A 20,192-nucleotide genomic window follows, 5' to 3' on the forward strand; every position below is an offset into this window, starting at 1 on the left:
TGCTGAAGGCCAGCAAGTGACTTCAGGGAATCTTTTTCCAAAGGACAGGCATGAGTTAGGGCGGCAGCTCCAGATTTTCAAATTTCACTGACCAATAAAATAGTCTCTCCACACCTTCCCCCAGCAATGTGGGAGATTCTAGGATCAAAAAAAAGTAAAGAATATGTTTTGCCAAGTTTTAAAGCATCTGAGGGAAAAGCAGAACTCTCAATTACTAGTACTTACATTTTTTTTGACAGGCAGAGTTAGTGAGAAAGAGGGAGACAGAGAGAAAGATCTTCCTTTTCCGTTGGTTCACCCCCCAAATGGCTGCTACAGCCAGCGCCGCACCGATCCGAAGCCAGGAGCCAGGTGCTCCTCCTGGCCTCCCATGCAGGTGCAGGGCCCAAGCACTCAGGCCATCCTCCACTGCCTTCCAGGCCACATCAGAGAGCTGGACTGGAAGAGGAGCTACCATGACAGAATCCAGCACCCCAGCCAGGACTAGAACCCGGGGTGCCGGCGCTGCAGGCGGAGAATTAGCCAAGTGAGCCATGGCGCCGGCCTGACATTTTTTTTTTTAACAGGACAGTGAGAGAGAGAGAGAGACAGAGAGAAAGGTCTTCCTTTTGCCGTTGGTTCACTCTCCAATGGCCGCTGTGGCCGGTGCACCGCGCTGATCCGATGGCAGGAGCCAGGTGCTTCTCCTGGTCTCCCATGCGGGTGCAGGGCCCAAGCACTTGGGCCATCCTCCACTGCACTCCCTGGCCACAGCAGAGAGCTGGCCTGGAAGAGGGGCAACCGGGACAGAATCCAGCGCCCTGACCAGGACTAGAACCCAGTGTGCCGGCGCCACTAGGTGGAGGATTAGCCTAGTGAGCTGCAGCGCCGGCGACATTTTGTTTTAAAAAGGGCATTTCTCCTGGGAAAGCCCGGAAGATGGCCTGAGTCCTTGGGTACCTGCATCCATGCAGGAGACCCAGATGCAGTTCCTGGCTCCTGGCTTTGGCCTGGCCCAGCCCCAAACCTTGTGGCCATTTGGGGAGTGAATCAGCCGATGGAAGACCTCTTCCTCCCTTTCTGTCTCTCCCTCTCTAACTCTGCCTTTCAAATAAATAATCTTTTATTTAAAAAAAAAAAAGGAGGGGCATTTTAATATCAAATGAAGCAGAGGGACCTCCTTTCGGAATTCAGAGAATACATCTAGCGCCATGAAAAACACGACATTGGCCTTACTTTTCCCATCCCACTGCAGACTGGAACAAGTGTCGCAATGTTCTGACACGAGCTACAGGCCTGCACTTGGAAGCCACCAGGTCTGCAGCCCCCAGGATCCCACTTGCCATTTGCACCTCTGTGGCCTAATCCAAGACAAGCCACGCTTCCCTCCCGTTTGGTTCCCTGAAGCTGCAGTGTGGGGAAGACTGTCTCACAGAGAGCAGTCTCCCACCCACCTGTGTGCTGGTTCATTCATTCAAGCATTCATTCACTCTGCACTTATGAGACACCTACTGAATGCCAGGCACTGTTTTAGGAAATAGAGATGCTCAAAGCAACCTGCAAGCTCTCATGACACACAAGCCATGAAGCAAAGTTGCAGCGAGACCAGCCCAGAGCAACCTTCCAGGGCGGTCAGAAGGCGAGAGAGGCGCGAGGAAGGTGTGGTGGCATGAATACGTGGCCAGCACCCAAACGCTCATCTTCCCTGCTCTGCTTCCCCGGCAGCAATGCTGACAACAGGCGAGTCATCAGATGAGGCCGACACTGATCCGTCCCACCGTTCTAATTCTGGAACTGCGACGCCGCCTCATTAATATGGGAAATCGTGTTAAAAAGCTGCAGATAAACAGCTGCACGGAGGCAGAGGCAGCAATAGCGGCTCCGTCACATTTGCAAGTTTTATTGGCTCTCCAGCATGGCGTGAGGAGCGGCTTTGCCTGCATGTGTAAACGGGGTAATTTGCTGTAATGCTCCACTTTACTGGTGCGTATCCCACCACAGCATCTCTCCCCAGCCCCAGTTTAAGGACACTTCTGATTTACACAGCTCCGTAAACCACCTCATTCTTAGAAAGAGCTGTCAGGTCTACTGGCATCGTTGTTTTAACAGTCCAATTTATCAATACAACGCAAGATTGACTAGCTTCTACGCATTGCACAGTTTCTAACAGCTGAGTTTCTACTCGCTCGGAGAGCATTTGATTAAGAAATTAGATGTGAGTTATATATAAACCAGTGTAAGCCCAGAGCCGGAAGAGAAAAGGGAAAGTGCATTTCATAGGTGAAGGGAGCACAGTTTTATCCCAGACCAGGAGTTAGAAAAGGGGTTTCTCTGAAATGTGATGGCTGGAGCGGAATTGCAAATCTCACAGGCACCGCGCCCTGGTCCAGGAGCACAAGGCCCAGTTGACCCTTCCTGGGGATTGCCTGCCTTGCTCTCTCTCCGGTCCTGCTCCCAGCTGGAGGAAAAGTCCGTGGGAGCTCAAACCTGGTGCACTCCTTCTTCCCCCCTCCCTTGGCTGATGACAGATTGATGGCTTCCTGGGGCACCTCTGCGTGCGCCCCACAGCAGGGCACACAGCACCAAGTTTGCACGATTGCTCTCCAGCAGGCCTCTACCCAGCCGGGGTCTATGGAGGCCGTCTCCATCACTGCTCCGCTCCGTGTGACCCCCCCACCGCCCCCCACCGAGGAATAGCAGCCTGCCAGAGGACCTTCTCCAGATTCAGAGTAAACTGTTTTGTTGGGTTCCAGGTGGCAGCTGCTGCCTTCCTTCTGGGTTGGGGATTATGTCTTTGTGTAATTTTTATATGATGTTTGTTTTCTTGGCAGATGGCTTGCTTATTATTGGGGTGGCGTGGTGGAGAGAGGAAGGGTGGAATTGTAGGACTGTGTTCTGCTTGGTGAAAGGCAGACAACACAAAGGTGGGATTTTTTTTTAACACATGGAGAGCAAAACTATATAATTTACCTAAATGGGAAGAGCTCTGGATCCTGCAATTATCCAAACAGTACTTGGAACGGGGTAACTTAGAGACAGGATGTTCTTCCCAGAAGCATCAAGATGATTCTCCTGGTTCATGCAGGCGTGAATGTGCGCGCGCACACACACACACACACACACACACTCCTCCTGTGGCTTCCCTCCCCTGGATCCCTTTCCTCATTCCACCCCCTAGAAGAATCCTACTGTGGCTCTGGGTGGGAGTGACCACCATCCCCTCCCCCAGGAAATGTGAATGTTTTATGGAAGTGCGAAGGTACGATGCAGCATTAAGTTAAAGCTCTCGGTATAAAATTTGACCTGATTAAAACATTACCCGGGCAAAGCATCCCAATGGCAATTACACAGGTTATAAAGGGGTGAAGTGCCTTTTAAAACCAAGAGATGCTTCTGCCAGAAATAAGGACCCTGAGGTCAGAGGAGGAGGAGTTGCAAATGCGAACATCTCTGGCCTTGACCTCAGGCTGAGCGCTGCCCCTCCATCAGCTGCCACTGAGGCTGCTGGCCTGGGGAGCCCAGGGGCTGCACTGGACCCTCTTCCTGAGAGCTTGATGCTGTCTCTTCCAAACAGTTTCTCAGAAGCAGAGCCCTCGTCTCCCTCACTAAAACACGCATTTACTCACAGGTGTGGGGTGAGCACTCACTATATACCAAGACCCGTCTCCACCTCTACAGAAGCAGAGATGGATCAAGTTTAATCATAGCATGACCCCATGTGACAGTCTCCAGAACAGACCTGATGTTCTTGCAAACGGTTATGAGGTTCTCGTGATGAGAAATTATTCATTCCAGTCTCTTTGCAATATCGAGCCCTTATTAGACAACAGCATGGTGCAAGGAGCTGGAATACAAAAATAAGTCGTCATGTCATCCTGAACCCTGAGAAGTCACAAGTTCAGTGGGAAAAAACTGAAGTATCTGTCCCCTCCTCTCTATCACTCTGCCTTTCAAATAAGTAAATCTTTTCTTTAAGATTTTTTATTTCTTTGAAAGGCAGAGTTACAAAGAGAGAGGGAGAGATGAGATCTTCCATCTGCTGATTCACTCTCCAAATGACTGCAAATGGTCGGGGCTGGGCCAGGCCAAAGCCAGGAGTCTGGAACACCATGCGGGTACCAGGAACCCAAGTCCTAGGGTCATCGTCCACTGCTTTCACAGGCACATCAGCAGGGAGCTGAATCAGAAGTGGAGCAGCGGGGACTGGAACCAGCGTCCATATGGGATGCTGGTATTACAGGCAGTGACTTTTCCTGCTATGCCACAACGCTGGCCCCAACAAATCTTCTAAAAGTGAAAGAAAAGGTAACAGGGGCAGGCTTGTGGCACACTGGGTTAAGCCACTGCTTGGGATGCCCAGTTATTCCAAGTTGCCTATTCAGCTCCCTGCTAATGCACCTGCAAGGCAGCAAATGATGGCCCAAGTCCTTGGGTTCCTGTCACCCACATGGGAGACCCAAATGGAGTTCCTAGCTCCTGTCTACATCCTAGCTTAGCCCCACTTTTGCTGGCATTTGGGGGATGGACTAGCAGATGGAAGATATTCTGTCTCTCCCTCCCTCTCTGTGTGTGTGTGTGTGTGTGTGTATGTGTCTTTCAAATAAATACATAAAAGTTTTATTTTAAAAAAAAGTCAATACAGTCACCTCGCTGAGTTGTCCTAAGGCTCCAGGAAGAGAATACACGGAGCACTTAGACGGCTTTCCGGCAGCCTTCATTAGTTGTGTGATGTGGGGCGAGTTATTTGAACTCTGCCTTACCTTCTGCAAAGTACTTCACTGGGTTAAGAGAATTCAATGAATGAACATGCATCAGCCTGCACCGCAATGCCCAGGACAAAACCCTAGTTATTACTACTTGAAGTGTTTATTACTACAAACACACCCTCCATGTAATAACAAAAAACCTTTACCATCTAAATTATGTTCTCGTGTTCAAAGGAAAAGACCGGCAGCCTGGAAATCAGAACTTTAATTAAGGAGATTTAGGAAAACTGATTAACCTCTCCTGGCCATGGTTTTTCCATCTATAAAGTTACCCTCTCGGAACCTTCCAGATCACCCCCTCCCCGAGAGGCAGTCAGGACCACCATCATACATCTACCAACAGCACCTGGAGCAGCAGTGACCCTGCCTGGGACCCTGCCTGGAGCAGCAATGACCCTCCCAATTTATGTGTGAACTTTCTGAGGGCTAAGGCTTTGCTCTCACCTATGTGTCCCATTGAGGGTCTTAAGTAAATGTTTGTTGCATGAGCAAATCCCAGTTGCAGCTGAGAATTCTGGGAGCCCTGAGAGAGTCCATTAAAGCTCTTAAAACCACCAGATTAGCTAGTGGGAGACGTGTGCCTGGATCAGAAAGCTCTCTCATTCTTTTCACCACGTCTTCTCCATGACTACAGAGTCAGCTTCCACAAAGGGATAAATTGGAAGTGATTGTTTCCTTTGCAAATATTTCTTTATTTTAGGGGTTTAACATCAATTGCCTTTAAATTGTAAGTCACTGCAGGGCATTCAAAAATCAATTTGATTTAGTAAATTTCAATGTCTCTGCAACTTACCTGTTGTACTAAGCATATGTAGCTGGATCATGACCCAGGAGTTAATGGACGCACATTATCAGGACGACTGATGCCTTCGGAGGGCCTAGGGGTTGGTTTGTTGTTTTTATAAAGAAAAGAAGCTGAGAAATTATATAATGAAGTTATGACTATAAGGCGCTAGTTTGTTCTTAATTCAAGGGTATTCAGAAGTGGGAAAGAAATCTGGAAGAAGAATCAAACCCAAATTACTTCCACTCCAGGAAAGTGAGGTTTCCTCCTGATCCCAAATCATGATTGAAGAACACAACACAAAAACAACAAAAATTGTCAACGAATATCTTTTACAACCAAAAATGGGCTCTTAAAAAATCTGAAAGACAAGGTCTTTGATTTCCACGAACGCCATTTTGGGAAACATAAAAACAAAAATTAGCACGAGTTTTCTAGCCCAACGTTTGGATTTACTGACTCGGGTTCTATGACATCTTCTCTGGAAGGTGGGACCCATGGGTGTCCCCAGAGTCTCAGCCCCTTGGGTCATCGTCTCTTTGGAGTAAACATTCACTGGTGAGAAAGAAAACACGGGGGCTGGGGAGGAGATGAAATGAAAGAGACACATTCCAAAAGGCACCTTCCTCACGCGCCAGCACCTAGGTGCACCCACACACGCACATGGCCCCCTACACCCTCCACGCTGGCCTGGCCTCCAGGGGGTGCCACTGCAGCGTTCACACTCTTTCCCTGGGAAGGGCAGAGGCAGCCAGTCTCAGCCTGATCACCCTCCTTGCAGATCCATGGATGGCACTGGTGATCACAGGCCATGGTTACCCTTGTTCCCTCCAACTCCATGGGCATCCACCCTATCTTAATGCTACTTTACACTCTGGCCAACAGCTGTGCTACTCTGCATAGCTAGCAGGGAAGTGCACTCTGATCCTAACCAGCAAGGGGTGATACAACTTGGACATATTATGTATCCTGCCCCCAAATTATACAGATATCTAAAATCCCTATATTTGGGCAGGCATTGTGGCACAGTGGGTTAATCCACCACTTGGGACTCAGAATCCCGTATGGAACACCGTTTTGAGTCCCAGATGCTCAGCTTCCCCCTTCCTGTTAATGTGCCTTGGAACACAAAGGATCATGGCCCAAGTGCCAAGTACTTGAGTTCCTGCCCTGTGGGAGACCTGGATGGAGTTCCCGGCTCCTGGTCTCAGTCTGGCCCAGCCATGGCTGTTCTTGCCATCTGGGGAATTATCCAGTGGATGGAAGTGCTCTATTCCTCTCTCTTTCCTCCTACCTCTCAAATAAATAAATAAAATCTCTGTTTTTAAAGATATCCAGCTACAGAGGAGTTTCTTGTCCGTATCTTCAGTAAAACAGCTCCTACCTCATGCAGGGATTTCTGTGTTTACAGTTCTACCTCTCCTACTAGATGATTTTAAGAGTCAAGTTCATCTTTGTTGAGACAACAGTGCCATACCTGACACATCATTAGGTTAACAATAAGTTAACCCAATAACTGAACACATCTGCCTATGTTCAGGGACAATGTGGCTTGGAACCTAATTGCAGCTCCATCCTTACTTACCGTGTGAAGCCCAGACAACGTAACCTCTAGCTTCAGTGTGTGATTCCTCACATATTCTATGTTGAAATAGCGATACTATTTACTTTACAGAACACACACCATGATACTGGACACAAAGACCATACCAAGTGTTATCACCATTATTACCACTATTGGCCACTGCTGCTACCAAAAGATATCAAATTTTATCAAGCTTAGTCTCTGGCTCTAGTGAGGAAAAACCCAATTTATAAGATCCCATTTCAGAGGCTGGCACCGAGGCACAGTAGGTTAATCCTCCGCCTGCAGTGCCAGCATCCCATATGGGCGCCGGTTGTAGGCCTGGCTGCTCCTCTTCCAATCCAGCTCTCTGCTATGGTCTGGGATAGCAGCAGAGGATGGCCCAAGTCCTTAGGCCCCTGCACCCGTGTGGGAGACCCGAAAGAAGCTCCTGGCTCCTGGCTTCAGATCAGCACAGCTCCAGCTGTTGCAGCCACTGGGGAGTGAACCAATGGAAGAAAGACCTCTCTGTCTCTCCCTCTCACTGTCTGTAACTCTACCTCTCAAATAAATAAATAAGATCTTTAAAAAAAATCCGATTTCAGAGGTGAGATATGAGTTCATGGCCTTCCAGATGAGAAGAAGTCCAGGCCCTAGGGGTGGTAAGCTGCTCTTTCCTCTCCTCTAAGGACTGGGCGAGAGTCTTAAAGGGCCACATGAGTGCTGTGGGGATAAAGTATAAGGACAGCTCCCTAGTGTTTGAAGGTGTGGAACTCTCAAGAGAAGCCACGGAAACCCATTCCATTGAAATTCTGAAGAAATGAGTCAGTGAACGAGCTTTCTCTAAGAAGGGTAGGGCCCAGGAAAGCATCTCATGTGAAAAGGACAAGCAGCTGGGCTGATGCTGTGGTGTAGTGGGCTAAGACTCCACCTGAGGTGCTGGCATCTCCTATGGGCGCCAGTTCGAGTCCCGGCTGCTCCACTTCATAGCTCTCTGCTTATGACCTGGGAAAGCAGCAGAGGATGGCTCAAGTTCTTGGGCCCCTGCACCTATGTGGGAAACCCAGAAGAAGCTCCTGGCTTAGGATCAGCCCAGCTCTGGCCATTGAGATCATTTAGGGAGTAAACCAACAGATGGAAGACCTCTCTCTCTCTCTCTCTCTCTCTCTCCTTCTCTCCCTTAACTCTGTCTCTCAAATAGATAAAATGGCCAGCACTGCGGCTCACTAGGCTAATCCTCTGCCTGCAGCGCCAGCACCCCGGGTTCTAGTCCCGGTCAGAGCGCCGGATTCTGTCCCGGTTGCTCCTCTTCCAGGCCAGCTCTCTGCTATGGCCCGGGAGTGCAGTGGAGGATGGCCCAAGTGCTTGGGCCCTGCACCTGCATGGGAGACCAGGGGAAGCACCTGGCTCCTGGCTTCGGAACAGTGTGGTGCGCCAGCCACAGTGGCCACTGGGGGGTGAACCAATGGAAAAAAAGGAAGACCTTTCTCTCTGCCTCTCTCTCTCACTGTCCATTCTGTCTGTCAAAAAAAAAAAAAATAGATAAAATGCTAAAAAAAAAAAAATGCAGTCTGCACAGTGAAGTTCAAGTTCATTTGCTGTAAATGCACCAAAAAAGAAAAAAAAAAAAAAACACGAAATTCTCCCATTTAGTGAGATTACAATGAAAACATTTGAATGTAGTGTTAATCCTCAATCAGAATAACTGAGTTTCATTAACAACCCATTCTGAAGGACTTGAATGAATGATGCAGTGGTCTAAGCACTTCATCACAGCCAGCACTCAAGACCCCAACTAAATACCCCACACCCTACTGCTGACACATCACATTACAGCACATGCGATTTCCAGCTTACGATGGAAAATAGAAGAAGAGAAAGTCACTTTCTTCCCTCTCTCTCGGGGGAAAATGTGTCAGGGAAACTCATGTGTGTGGAGAGGCCCAAATTACACACCCATTATTCTTTTCAAGCAGGAGAGTACTTTGCATAGTCCCTCTTGGTGGAAAATGTTCCATTTCGGTCTCCTGCTCCTCTTCACGGCCGCTCAGAGGCAGAGGCCAAAAAGCAAGCAGGTTTCCAGGGGGAAAGAAAGCTCGCAGAAGCTTTGATCCCAGGCAACCCGAAGTCTGGATAGGGCTGAAAGAGGAGTACGTGCAGGTGAGGCATTCGCAGTTCTACAGCCATAGAAGGGGATTAGACAGGGCCGGAATGGTGATATGTGATAAAGACACTTAAATGGAATTTAACGGTTTGTTCTCTTTCAAATTATTGAACATTAAGCTTAACTGTTTTCATATAAATATTAAATTTTATGAGTACTGCGGAATCGCAAATTTGCACACTAATACTCAGCTTTTTTTGCCACGAAAATTGGGCTCCTTTATTTCCTATCACCAATCCATTCCTCCTCCAAGCATGCGCCCAGTTGAGGAGCTGGGGGGAACAGTAAACCTGCCTGTTAGTAACATCTCAGGTGTTTCCCTTTGAAACAATGCCTTTGGGTCATTCTTTTTTAAAAGTTAGAACCCAAGAGCTCGTGATGAAGGGAAAGAGGGCATGTGACCACGTGTCTGCCCTGTCCCTGCCGGCGGTCATGGGAAAGAGGGCATGTGACCACGTGTCTGCCCTGTCCCTGCCGGCGGTCATGGGAAAGAGGGCATGTGACCACGCGTCTGCCCTGTCCCTGCCTGCGGTCATGGGAAAGAGGGCATGTGACCACGCGTCTGCCCTGCCCCTGCCGGCGGTCATGGGAAAGAGGGCATGTGACCACGTGTCTGCCCTGCCCCTGCCTGCGGTCATGGGAAAGAGGGCATGTGACCACGTGTCTGCCCTGTCCCTGCCTGCGGTCATGGGAAAGAGGGCATGTGACCACGCGTCTGCCCTGCCCCTGCCGGCGGTCATGGGAAAGAGGGCATGTGACCACGCGTCTGCCCTGCCCCTGCTGGCGGTCATGGGAAAGAGGGCATGTGACCACGCGTCTGCCCTGTCCCTGCCGGCGGTCATGGGAAAGAGGGCATGTGACCACGCGTCTGCCCTGTCCCTGCCGGCGGTCATGGGAAAGAGGGCATGTGACCACGCGTCTGCCCTGTCCCTGCCGGCGGTCATGGGAAAGAGGGCATGTGACCACGCGTCTGCCCTGCCCCTGCTGGCGGTCATGGGAAAGAGGGCATGTGACCACGCGTCTGCCCTGCCCCTGCTGGCGGTCATGGGAAAGAGGGCATGTGACCACGTGTCTGCCCTGCCCCTGCTGGCGGTCATGGGAAAGAGGGCATGTGACCACGTGTCTGCCCTGCCCCTGCTGGCGGTCATGGGAAAGAGGGCATGTGACCACGTGTCTGCCCTGCCCCTGCTGGCGGTCATGGGAAAGAGGGCATGTGACCACGTGTCTGCCCTGTCCCTGCTGCGGTCATGGGAAAGAGGGCATGTGACCACGTGTCTGCCCTGCCCCTGCCGGCGGTCATGGGAAAGAGGGCATGTGGCCACGTGTCTGCCCTGTCCCTGCCGGTGGTCATGGGAAAGAGGGCATGTGACCACGTGTCTGCCCTGCCCCTGCTGGTGGCTGGTCTGGCCCAAACCTGACCTGCTGTCTCCTGGAGCACATCTGGTCTCATGCGGCCTTTGGGACACGGTGATTATTCCCTTCTAGAGTCTACACCACAGCAGGCTGCAGGGAGCAGGGGCTCTGCTGTGGATCGTGGACCCAGTCACCCCCAAGACCATGCTGGGATGGCTTCTGAGACACGTGGGACACAGTGCCAAGGCGTGGCCACTTCCCCTCCCGCCTCGCAGGCTCTCTCTTCCAGGCTGCAGAGGCAGACAGGGCCCACTGGCCCTAACCCTCTCCCACCCATCACAGCCCGCTCTATTCCCCACGCCTCCACCTGACAGAAGGAGGGGAAGCCTTGCTCTCTTGCCGGTGCTTTGTTCCCCACAACTGGCTTTAACAAGCTGAAGCTATAAAATGACCGCAACTTTTCACGACACAGCAGCACTGCCCAGCCAAAGCCAGTAAACAACCAAGACCTTGGAGCGGCCCCTCCGTTCATCACAGCCTTCACTGGACCAGACTTTCCCGAGCAGTGAGCAACCGGATGCGTTTTAACCAAGCACCTCCGGGCTAACGGACGCACTGTGACTGTGCCGGAGTGAAAACGTGCAGTCAGGAGTTAGCGGAAACAGCAACAGCGCCCCCCTCCCCCCCCCCCCCCCAGTGCATACAAAATCTCGCATTTCCTCCTCAGAAAATGTGCTCTCTATCATTTTGCTTTAGCAGGAACTAAGCTCGGTGCTCCCTTTGCTGAGCCCTGCGGTAGTCATGGGCTTTCCAGGACTATTCCCGGGGGAGGAAGTAAGGGCACAGGCATCTGACGTCTCAGCCTGCCTCTCTGACCCTCACCCTCCTCCTGCAGGGGGCTTCGTCCTTCTGGCTAGGATGCCTCCTGAGTCCCTGTTCTCAGGGGAACTAAGCCTCAGGGCCTAGCGCTGGTGGCAGACAGGACAGAGAAAGCAAAACCAGCTTAGCAATAAGGACGCCTATTGAAACGTATTTTTAAACTATTATTCCCACGATACACGCATATCAAGAAAGAAAAATCCGCAGTTAAATCTGGTAGGGATTAAAAAAAAAAAAACAATAGCAGAGATCTTATTAGATTGCATCCTAGTAATTTTTCAAAATTTTTTTTACAAAATACTCAGCATGTACCAGGCACTTTTCAGACAGCCTGACCCACTCAGTTCTTGTAATGTCCCTATAAGGTAAGTATTGTTATGACGATTATCCTCATTTTATAGAGAGAGAAGTGCAGCATGGGATGGTGAAGTTGCCTGGGGTTGCAAAGTAAACCAGGGTGCAGTGGGATTCCAGCAAACCTCGCACTGCCCTGCCAGACTACAGCCACTGGGCGACACTGTGCCATAGTGGAGGGCGGCGGGTGCAAAGCGCCTATGCATGAATTTTATCATTAAATCTAAGAAGTGGGGGGAAAAACTTGGGGAACATTACACAACATCCAGTGACATGTCTGACTTGTGTCCGTGGAGGTTTCGTCCGCACTGTTTAATTGAAAAGATGATGACTTGACAGTAGACTTGGAAAGCTAAGAGGATCAGTGCCCAGCTTCTTCACGAACAAAGAGCTTTGCCCAGCTCCTCACACCCTGATGCCAGGGAAGACACTCTCTCCCTCCACAGAAATCAGTCAGAGACATGCATTTGCTATAAAATTATCTGGGTTTAATCGCTATCAACATCAGAACCATAGTACATCAAAGTAAAAAACTGTATGTACAATTACAAGTACCAAAAAAAAGTTCTTTGTGAGCAGCAATTTTCAGCAAATCTGACAAACAGTGAGAGTCATTCCTATTTTGGGTTTGAAAGGAGAAATGGAAATTTCCAAGACGACCCCGCCTCCCTCCGGCTCCAGTGACCCCCGAGCATCAATTTGCAGAGGCCTGGAGTAGGAGGGAGGTATTAACAACATATCAGGCACTCATTTCTTCCCTCTTTCGAAAGGGATGAGTTTTTAGGAGACATCTTCCATCATTTAATACACTGATGTTCCATCCATCTGCATCATTAGGTTCAGTAGTTACCATGACAATGGGATGCCTTCAGCAATCTAACGTGATAGCCAGATGCCAGAATGTGAAAGAAAAAAAACTAGTACCAGCTAGGAAGTGAGAGGAGATATAATTAATCTGAACCACACGGAGGATGAGCGCAGAACCGGGACCAGGGGGAAAACGGCTGAGCTGTCACTAAGGAGGCAGTGGGGAAGGGCAGAGACAACCGAGTTCCGGGAACAAAGCTTCACCACCAAGAGCCATGGACTGATCTACAGCGAAGACTGAAGGAGGAGCAGCAGTGAGTCCAGAATGTTGTTCTGTGCCCCTGCTGCTCTGCCACACCCGTCAGAGCCCAGCGGAGTCTGGCTGTGGATTCTAAGGGCCCCAACGTTGCTCCTCGGGCTCTCGGCCACCGCCTCACATGCTGCCACCATGGCACCGTGTTGAGGGAGACGCTGTCCCCTTGGCTCCTGGGAGCCCAGCAGAGGCGACAGACCAGTGCAGACCTCTGGAAGGGCTGGGGGGTTGAGACAGCAGAGCTGCATCAATGTCACACTCCCCGGGGATGAGCCTGGGACGTGCAGTCATTCTCAGCAGGGCTGCGTGGGGTAGCGGCGCTGAGCCAGGCGGTTTGGCCGACTGAGGCCAGCAGCCGTGGGGAGCTGGAAAAGCAGAACAAGCGTTAGACCAGAGGAGGGCCAGGTGTTTGTCACTCGGGACGCCCCTCTCCCTCACTGCAGTGCCTGGGTGTGCGTCCTGACTCCACTCCTGTTTCTATCTTCCTGCTCGTGTGCACGCCATGAAACAGAAGTGGTGGCTCACGTGGCTGGGTCCCTGCCGCCCATGTGGGAACCCAGATTGAGCTTCCAGCTCTTGGACCTTCTGTGTCTGCGTAGAGCACTCCAGCGGCAGCGGGCTTCGCAGGGTTCTGTTCTAATTCTGCACCTTTCCCTAATACCTTCACCTCTTATATATGCAAACAGGAAAGAAATTCAAGCTTATTTAAAAAAAAAAAAAAAAGCGAGACTGCATGACACGTGAACAGGGAGCTTGGATTCTCTCCAAGTCTGCCAGGAACCCCTCACGCCAGGACAGGGTGGTGCTCCCATGACACCGATACCAACAACACCTGGGTCTCTCTCATCTCAAGACCAGAGGCCAGCACCGTGGCTCACTAGGCTAATCCTCCACCTTGCGACGCTGGCACACCGGGTTCTAGTCCCGGTCGGGGCGCCAGATTCTGTCCCGGTTGCCCCTCTTCCAGGCCAGCTCTCTGCTGTGGCCAGGGAGTGCAGTGGAGGATGGCCCAGGTGCTTGGGCCCTGCACCCCATGGGAGACCAGGAGAAGCACCTGCTCCCGGCTTCAGATCAGCACGATGCGCCGGCCGCATCGCGCCAGCCACAGCAGCCATTGGAGGGTGAACCAACGGCAAAAGGAAGACCTTTCTCTCTGTCTCTCTCTCTCTCACTGTCCACTCTGCCTGTCAAAAATAAACAAAAACAAAAACAAAAGACCAGAAGCAATACTAATGACAGCTGCATTTATGAAGCACTGTCTAGGTGCCAAGCCTTCCATGGACCCAAGAGGCAGCTACTACCAGACCCATTGTACAGACACAGACACTGAGCTTTGGGTTAAACAACTGCTCACAGTCGCAGCTCATATAGTAAGCAGTAAACTTGAATTATAACCCCAAATCTCCTTAATCCAAGGCCGGTGGTCCCCACCCCTTCCCCTGACCCCTAAGCTCCTTACCTGCGGGACCTGAGATGGGTTGTAGAGCGGAACAGCCCCTTTCACGGAAGGCGGAGGAAGCAGAACGCTGGGGTTGGAGTAGAGCTCAGAGGACGCACTCTGTGGTGGAAAATAATGGGAAATCCTATCAGCAGCCGCTTCCCAGATTCCAGAATGGTGAGCGCTCCCCTGAGCGTCAACTTTGGTCAAGAGAAGCACATGGGTACATGGGAAGGGTTTCTTGATACAATGCAGGAAATTATAAGCAAACACGGTCCAGGGTCACACAACCTGGCTCTATGGCAACAACACAGTGGCCTTGATACAAGAAAGAGCCACAGTAACGCCGGCAGCGTCGTAAGAGGCAACATCACACTCTTCCCAAGACATCACACACAACAAGAGTACTTAAACAGGCTTCAGGAATTTTTTAAATATGCTTTACACAGAAATAGGTATGTAATCCATGCTGATATGAAAAAGCTGTCTAGTCTCTATTACAGGGGGCCGGCACTGTGGCTCAGTAGGTTAAGCTGCCATCTGCAGTACTGGCACCCCATGTGGGCACCAGTTCAAGTTCTGGCTGCTCCACTTCCAATCCAGCTCCCTGCTGATGCACCTGGGAAAGCAGCAGAAGATGGCCAAGTGCTTGGGCCCCTGCACCCACATGGGAGACCTGGAGGAAGCTCCTGGCTTTGGATCGGTCCAATTCCAGCTGTTCCAGTCATTTGGGAAGTGAACCAGCAGATGGAAGACATCTCTCTCTGTCTCTTCCTCTCTCTCTGTAACTCTACCTCTTAAATAAATCTTTTAAAAAAATTATATTACAGCCCAAGCCAGAGAAATGCTGAACTCTGGCTCCCCCAAGACAGGGCAGAGGCAGTTCTGTGGACCTCACCCAAGGAAGCTGTTAGGGGCTGCACTGCATCCTGCCCCAAATCCGCATCCTGAAGCTCATCACGTGCCTGTATTTGGAGATGGCATCTTTAAAGAGCCATCAGGGGAAGCTGAGGTCCCACGGGTGCGTGGCACCATCTGCCTGGTGTCCGTACACCAGGGGGAAACGTGAGCACAGACGCACACAGAGGGAAGACCACCGCACACACAGGGAGGGGACGGCAGCCACGAGCCACGGAGAGAGGCTTCAGGAGAAACAAGACTTTCCACACCCGGATCTTGCGCTTATAGCCCCCAGAGCTGTGACAAACGTCTGCTATGGAAGCCCTCTAAGTCTGCAGTACGCCGGGACGGTAGTAACTGCGTAACAGATGGTAGTCCAGTCTGCGTAACTAGACGTACAAGCTTTCCCAGCATTCCCCAGGAGCCTGCAGCCCAGGCTGGAAGTTCAGACCTCACACACGACCCTCGTCGGGATGCCAGGCCCCAGCCCACAGACTGCTCACCTCAGGCCCAGACAAGCCTCCGGTGCCAGTGCCTGCAGCTGTCTCCTGAGAGGACATGGCTCCTTGGGCTTCTCCCCTTCCTGGAGAGCAATGAGTCAGAGCTGTGTCCTCTGCTCAGGACGGAGGGACCCCCACACTGCCAGAAGACACCCCTCACACCCAGGGGGGCACCGAGAGGCTCAGAGATGGCCCCAAGGATGCGAGGCTGCTGGTACCTGTGCCCCCGCCGAAAGCGCTGGCCCCTGGCAGGGGCGGGGACTCAAGGAGGGGTGGCGGTGAGAGGCCCAGGCCAGCCTCCCGGGGAGAAGGTGCTCTGGGGTTCTCCTGCTGGAGGGAGAAATAAGGGCAGCATTGGCGACACTGGTCATGCGCAAGTTCAGGCCAGCCTGCTTGTATGCCCACAGCCACGATGGCAGCCTCCACGTGTGACGGCAGCTGGAGCACTCCCCGAACCCTGTTCTGCACGTGCCTGCCTCTGCTCAGTAACCCCGACAGCTCCCGCCTGCGCACCTCGGAAGCTAAAACCCTTCAGGCTAACTTTTTAAGGTTTTTCTCCATCTGCCTTTGCCCTCCCAAGAGAGATTTATTTCCTTGCCAACTCCCAACACAAAACTTGTTTCATTCAGGGAGAGGTGGAGTCAGGTGCCCGCAGGGGCGGAGCAAGTTCCCTGTGGCAGGTGCACAGGAGAGGGGGCGTTCTCCTCCCTCAGAGGTCACCTCTGAGTCAGGGCTGTCAGATGAGTCTTCGTCTCCGGAGTGGGGGGCATTCTCGGTGGGCTTCGAGCGAAACCAGCTGAACCAGCCAAATCCCGACCTCTGGAAGGGCAAGAGGAGTCTTCATAGCTGCAGGGTTGGTGCTCCCTGCTGATGGAGACGTCACCCCCACCTCCACCCCCACCCCACCCCAGGGTCTGGAAGGGTAGAGGAGTCTTCATAGCCGTGGGGTTGGTGCTCCCTGCTGATGGAGACGTCACACCCACCCCACTCCAGGGTCTGGAAGGGTAGAGGAGTCTTCATAGCTGTGGGGTTGGTGCTCCCTGCTGACGGAGACATCACCCCCACCCCACCCCACCCCAGGGTCTGGAAGGGTAGAGGAGTCTTCATAGCTGTGGGGTTGGTGCTCCCTGCTGACGGAGACGTCACCCCCACCCCACCCCACCCCAGGGTCTGGAAGGGTAGAGGAGTCTTCATAGCTGTGGGGTTGGTGCTCCCTGCTGACGGAGACGTCACCCCCACCCCACCCCACCCCAGGGTCTGGAAGGACAAGAGGAGTCTTCATAGCTGTGGGGTTGGTGCTCCCTGCTGACGGAGACGTCACCCCCACCCCACCCCCACCCAGGGTCTGGAAGGGTAGAGGAGTCTTCATAGCTGTGGGGTTGGTGCTCCCTGCTGACGGAGACGTCACCCCCACCCCACCCCCACCCAGGGTCTGGAAGGGTAGAGGAGTCTTCATAGCTGTGGGGTTGGTGCTCCCTGCTGACGGAGACGTCACCCCCACCCCACCCCCACCCCAGGGTCTGGAAGGCGAAGGAAGGGTGGGAAGAGCAGAGCAAGGACTCCACCTTAGCGCTCGCTGTCGCATCAGCCAGCTTCCCCGTGTGCGCGGGACTGCGGGCAGATTTCCTGCCTGCCTCATCAGAGGACTCCTCGTCGGCCTCCTTGACTGACCCAGGGCAGCTCTCAGAGAAACTCTGTGCTCTGGGAGCCAGCAGCTCCTGGAAGGAAGGAAACGTGCCCATCTATTTAGCAATGACCGTAGATGAAGCACATTTTTAAAAAAAAAAAAATTTATAGAAAGCTTTTATTTAATAAATATAAATTTCATAAGTACAACTTATGGATTAATGTGCTTCTTCACCCTATACCTGCCCTCCCACCCCCAAACCATCCCACCTCCTACTCCCTCTCCCATCCCATTCTTCATTAAGATTCATGTTTAATTATCTTTATATACAGAAGATCAACTCTATACTAAGTAAATATTTCAACAGATTATACTTTGCATGTCTGTGTGGGTGCAAAGTACTGTTTGAAGACTAGTTTTACCGTTAATTCTCACAGTACAACACATTAAGCACAGAGGTCCCACATGGGGAGCAAGTGCACAGTGACTCCTGTTGTGTTGATTTAACAATTGACACTCTTGTTTATGGTGTCAGTAATCACCCGAGGCTCTAGTCATGAGCTGCCAAGGCTATGGAAGCCTCTCGAGTTAGCCAATTCCGATCTTATTTAGACAAGGTCATAGTCAAAGTGGAAGTTCTCTCCTCCCTTCAGAGAAAGGTACCTCCTTCTTTGATGGCCCATTCTTCCCACTGGGATCTCACTCACAGAGATCTTTAATGTAAGTCATTTTTTGCCACAGTGTCTTGGATTTCCATGCCTGAATACTCTCAAGGGATTTTTATCCAGATCTGAATGCCTTAAGTCTGATTCTGAGGCCAGAGTGCTATTTAGGGCATTTGTCTTTCAATGCCACATATTATGTGGCTCCCTCTACAACCCATCACTGCATACACCACAGGATGCTCCGACGGGACTGACCTCAGTGACTGCTGAGGAGTCAGGATGAGGCCAGAGCCCAGTCCCCGTGCTCACACCTTCCCTGACCACAGGCACCAGGTGCTCACACCTTCCCTGACCACAGGCACCAGGGCTGCTGCGCTCACACCTTCCCTGACCACAGGCACCAGGAGCTCACACCTTCCCTGACCACAGACACCAGGAGCTCACACCTTCCCTGACCACAGGCACCAGGGCTGCTGCGCTCACACCTTCCCTGACCACAGGCACCAGGTGCTCACACCTTCCCTGACCACAGGCACCAGGGCTGCTGTGCTCACACCTTCCCTGACCACAGGCACCAGGGCTGCTGCGCTCACACCTTCCCTGACCACAGGCACCAGGGCTGCTGTGCTCACACCTTCCCTGACCACAGGCACCAGGGCTGCTGCGCTCACACCTTCCCTGACCACAGGCACCAGGTGCTCACACCTTCCTTGACCACAGGCACCAGGTGCTCACATCTTCCCTGACCACAGGCACCAGGGATGCTGTGCTCACACTTTCCCTGACACAGGCACCAGCTGATCACACCTTCCCTGACCACAGGCACCAGGGCTGTTGTGCTCACATCTTCCCTGACTACAGGCACCAGGAGCTCACACCTTCCCTGACCACAGGCAGCCGGGCTGCTACACTAACGCCTTCCCTGACCACAGGCACCAGGAGCTCACACCTTCTATGACCACAGGCACCAGGGCTGCTGTGCTCACACCTTCCCTGACCACAGGCACCAGGGCTGCTGTGCTCACACCTTCCCTGACCACAGGCACCAGGTGCTCACACCTTCCCTGACCACAGGCACCAGGAGCTCACACCTTCTATGACCACAGGCACCAGGGCTGCTGTACTCACACCGTCCCTGACCACAGGCACCAGGTGCTCACACCTTCCCTGACCACAGGCACCAGGAGCTCACACCTTCCCTGACCACAGACACCAGGAGCTCACACCTTCCCTGACCACAGGCAGCAGGAGCTCACACCTTCCCTGACCACAGGCACCAGGTGCTCACACCTTCCCTGACCACAGACACCAGGGATGCTGCACTCACACCTTCCCTGACCACAGGCACCAGGGCTGCTGCGCTCACACCTTCCCTGACCACAGGCACCAGGTGCTCACACCTTCCCTGACCACAGGCACCAGGGTGGCTGAGCTAACACCTTCCCTGACCACAGACACCAGGGCTGTTGCGCTCACACCTTCCCTGACCACAGGCACCAGGTGCTCACACCTTCCCTGACCACAGGCACCAGGTGCTCACACCTTCTATGACCACAGGCACCAGGGCTGCTGTGCTCACACCTTCCCTGACCACAGGCACCAGGTGCTCACACCTTCCCTGACCACAGGCACCAGGAGCTCAAACATTCCCTGACCACAGGCACCAGATGCTCACACCTTCCCTGACCAGAGGCACCAGGTGCTCACACCTTCCCTGACCACAGGCACCAGGGCTGCTGCGCTCACACCTTCCCTGACCACAGGCACCAGGAGCTCACACCTTCCCTGACCACAGACACCAGGAGCTCACACCTTCCCTGAACACAGGCAGCAGGAGCTCACACCTTCCCTGACCACAGGCACCAGGTGCTCACACCTTCACTGACCACAGGCACCAGGTGCTCACACCTTCCCTGACCACAGGCACCAGGGCTGCTGCACTCACACCTTCCCTGACCACAGGCACCAGGTGCTCACACCTTCCCTGACCACAGGCACCAGGGCTGTTGTGCTCACACCTTCCCTGACCACAGGCACCAGGGCTGCTGCACTCACGCCTTCCCTGACCACAGGCACCAGGGCTGTTGTGCTGACACCTT

General features: G+C 52.6%; 1 protein-coding gene across 6 annotated transcripts in view; it reads right to left on the reverse strand.

Annotated features, from left to right (window-relative positions):
• Positions 1-12,309: 12,309 nt before the first annotated feature.
• Positions 12,310-20,192, reverse strand: part of SEC16B (SEC16 homolog B, endoplasmic reticulum export factor) — a 73,165-nt gene continuing 65,282 nt past the window's right edge. For 4 of the 6 annotated variants that reach the window (XM_070076625.1, XM_070076624.1, XM_070076626.1 and 1 more), the window contains 6 exons: positions 17,367-17,519; positions 16,522-16,620; positions 16,020-16,131; positions 15,805-15,884; positions 14,423-14,521; positions 12,310-13,328 (listed from right to left, as the gene is read on the reverse strand). In XM_070076625.1, coding sequence (XP_069932726.1) covers positions 13,257-13,328; positions 14,423-14,521; positions 15,805-15,884; positions 16,020-16,131; positions 16,522-16,620; positions 17,367-17,519 — 615 coding nt within the window. In that variant the 3' untranslated portion in view covers positions 12,310-13,256. 6 annotated transcript variants of the gene reach the window in all.

Source organism: Oryctolagus cuniculus, chromosome 7, assembly GCF_964237555.1.
Source record: "Oryctolagus cuniculus chromosome 7, mOryCun1.1, whole genome shotgun sequence".
In the NCBI taxonomy this organism is placed as follows: domain Eukaryota; kingdom Metazoa; phylum Chordata; class Mammalia; order Lagomorpha; family Leporidae; genus Oryctolagus; species Oryctolagus cuniculus.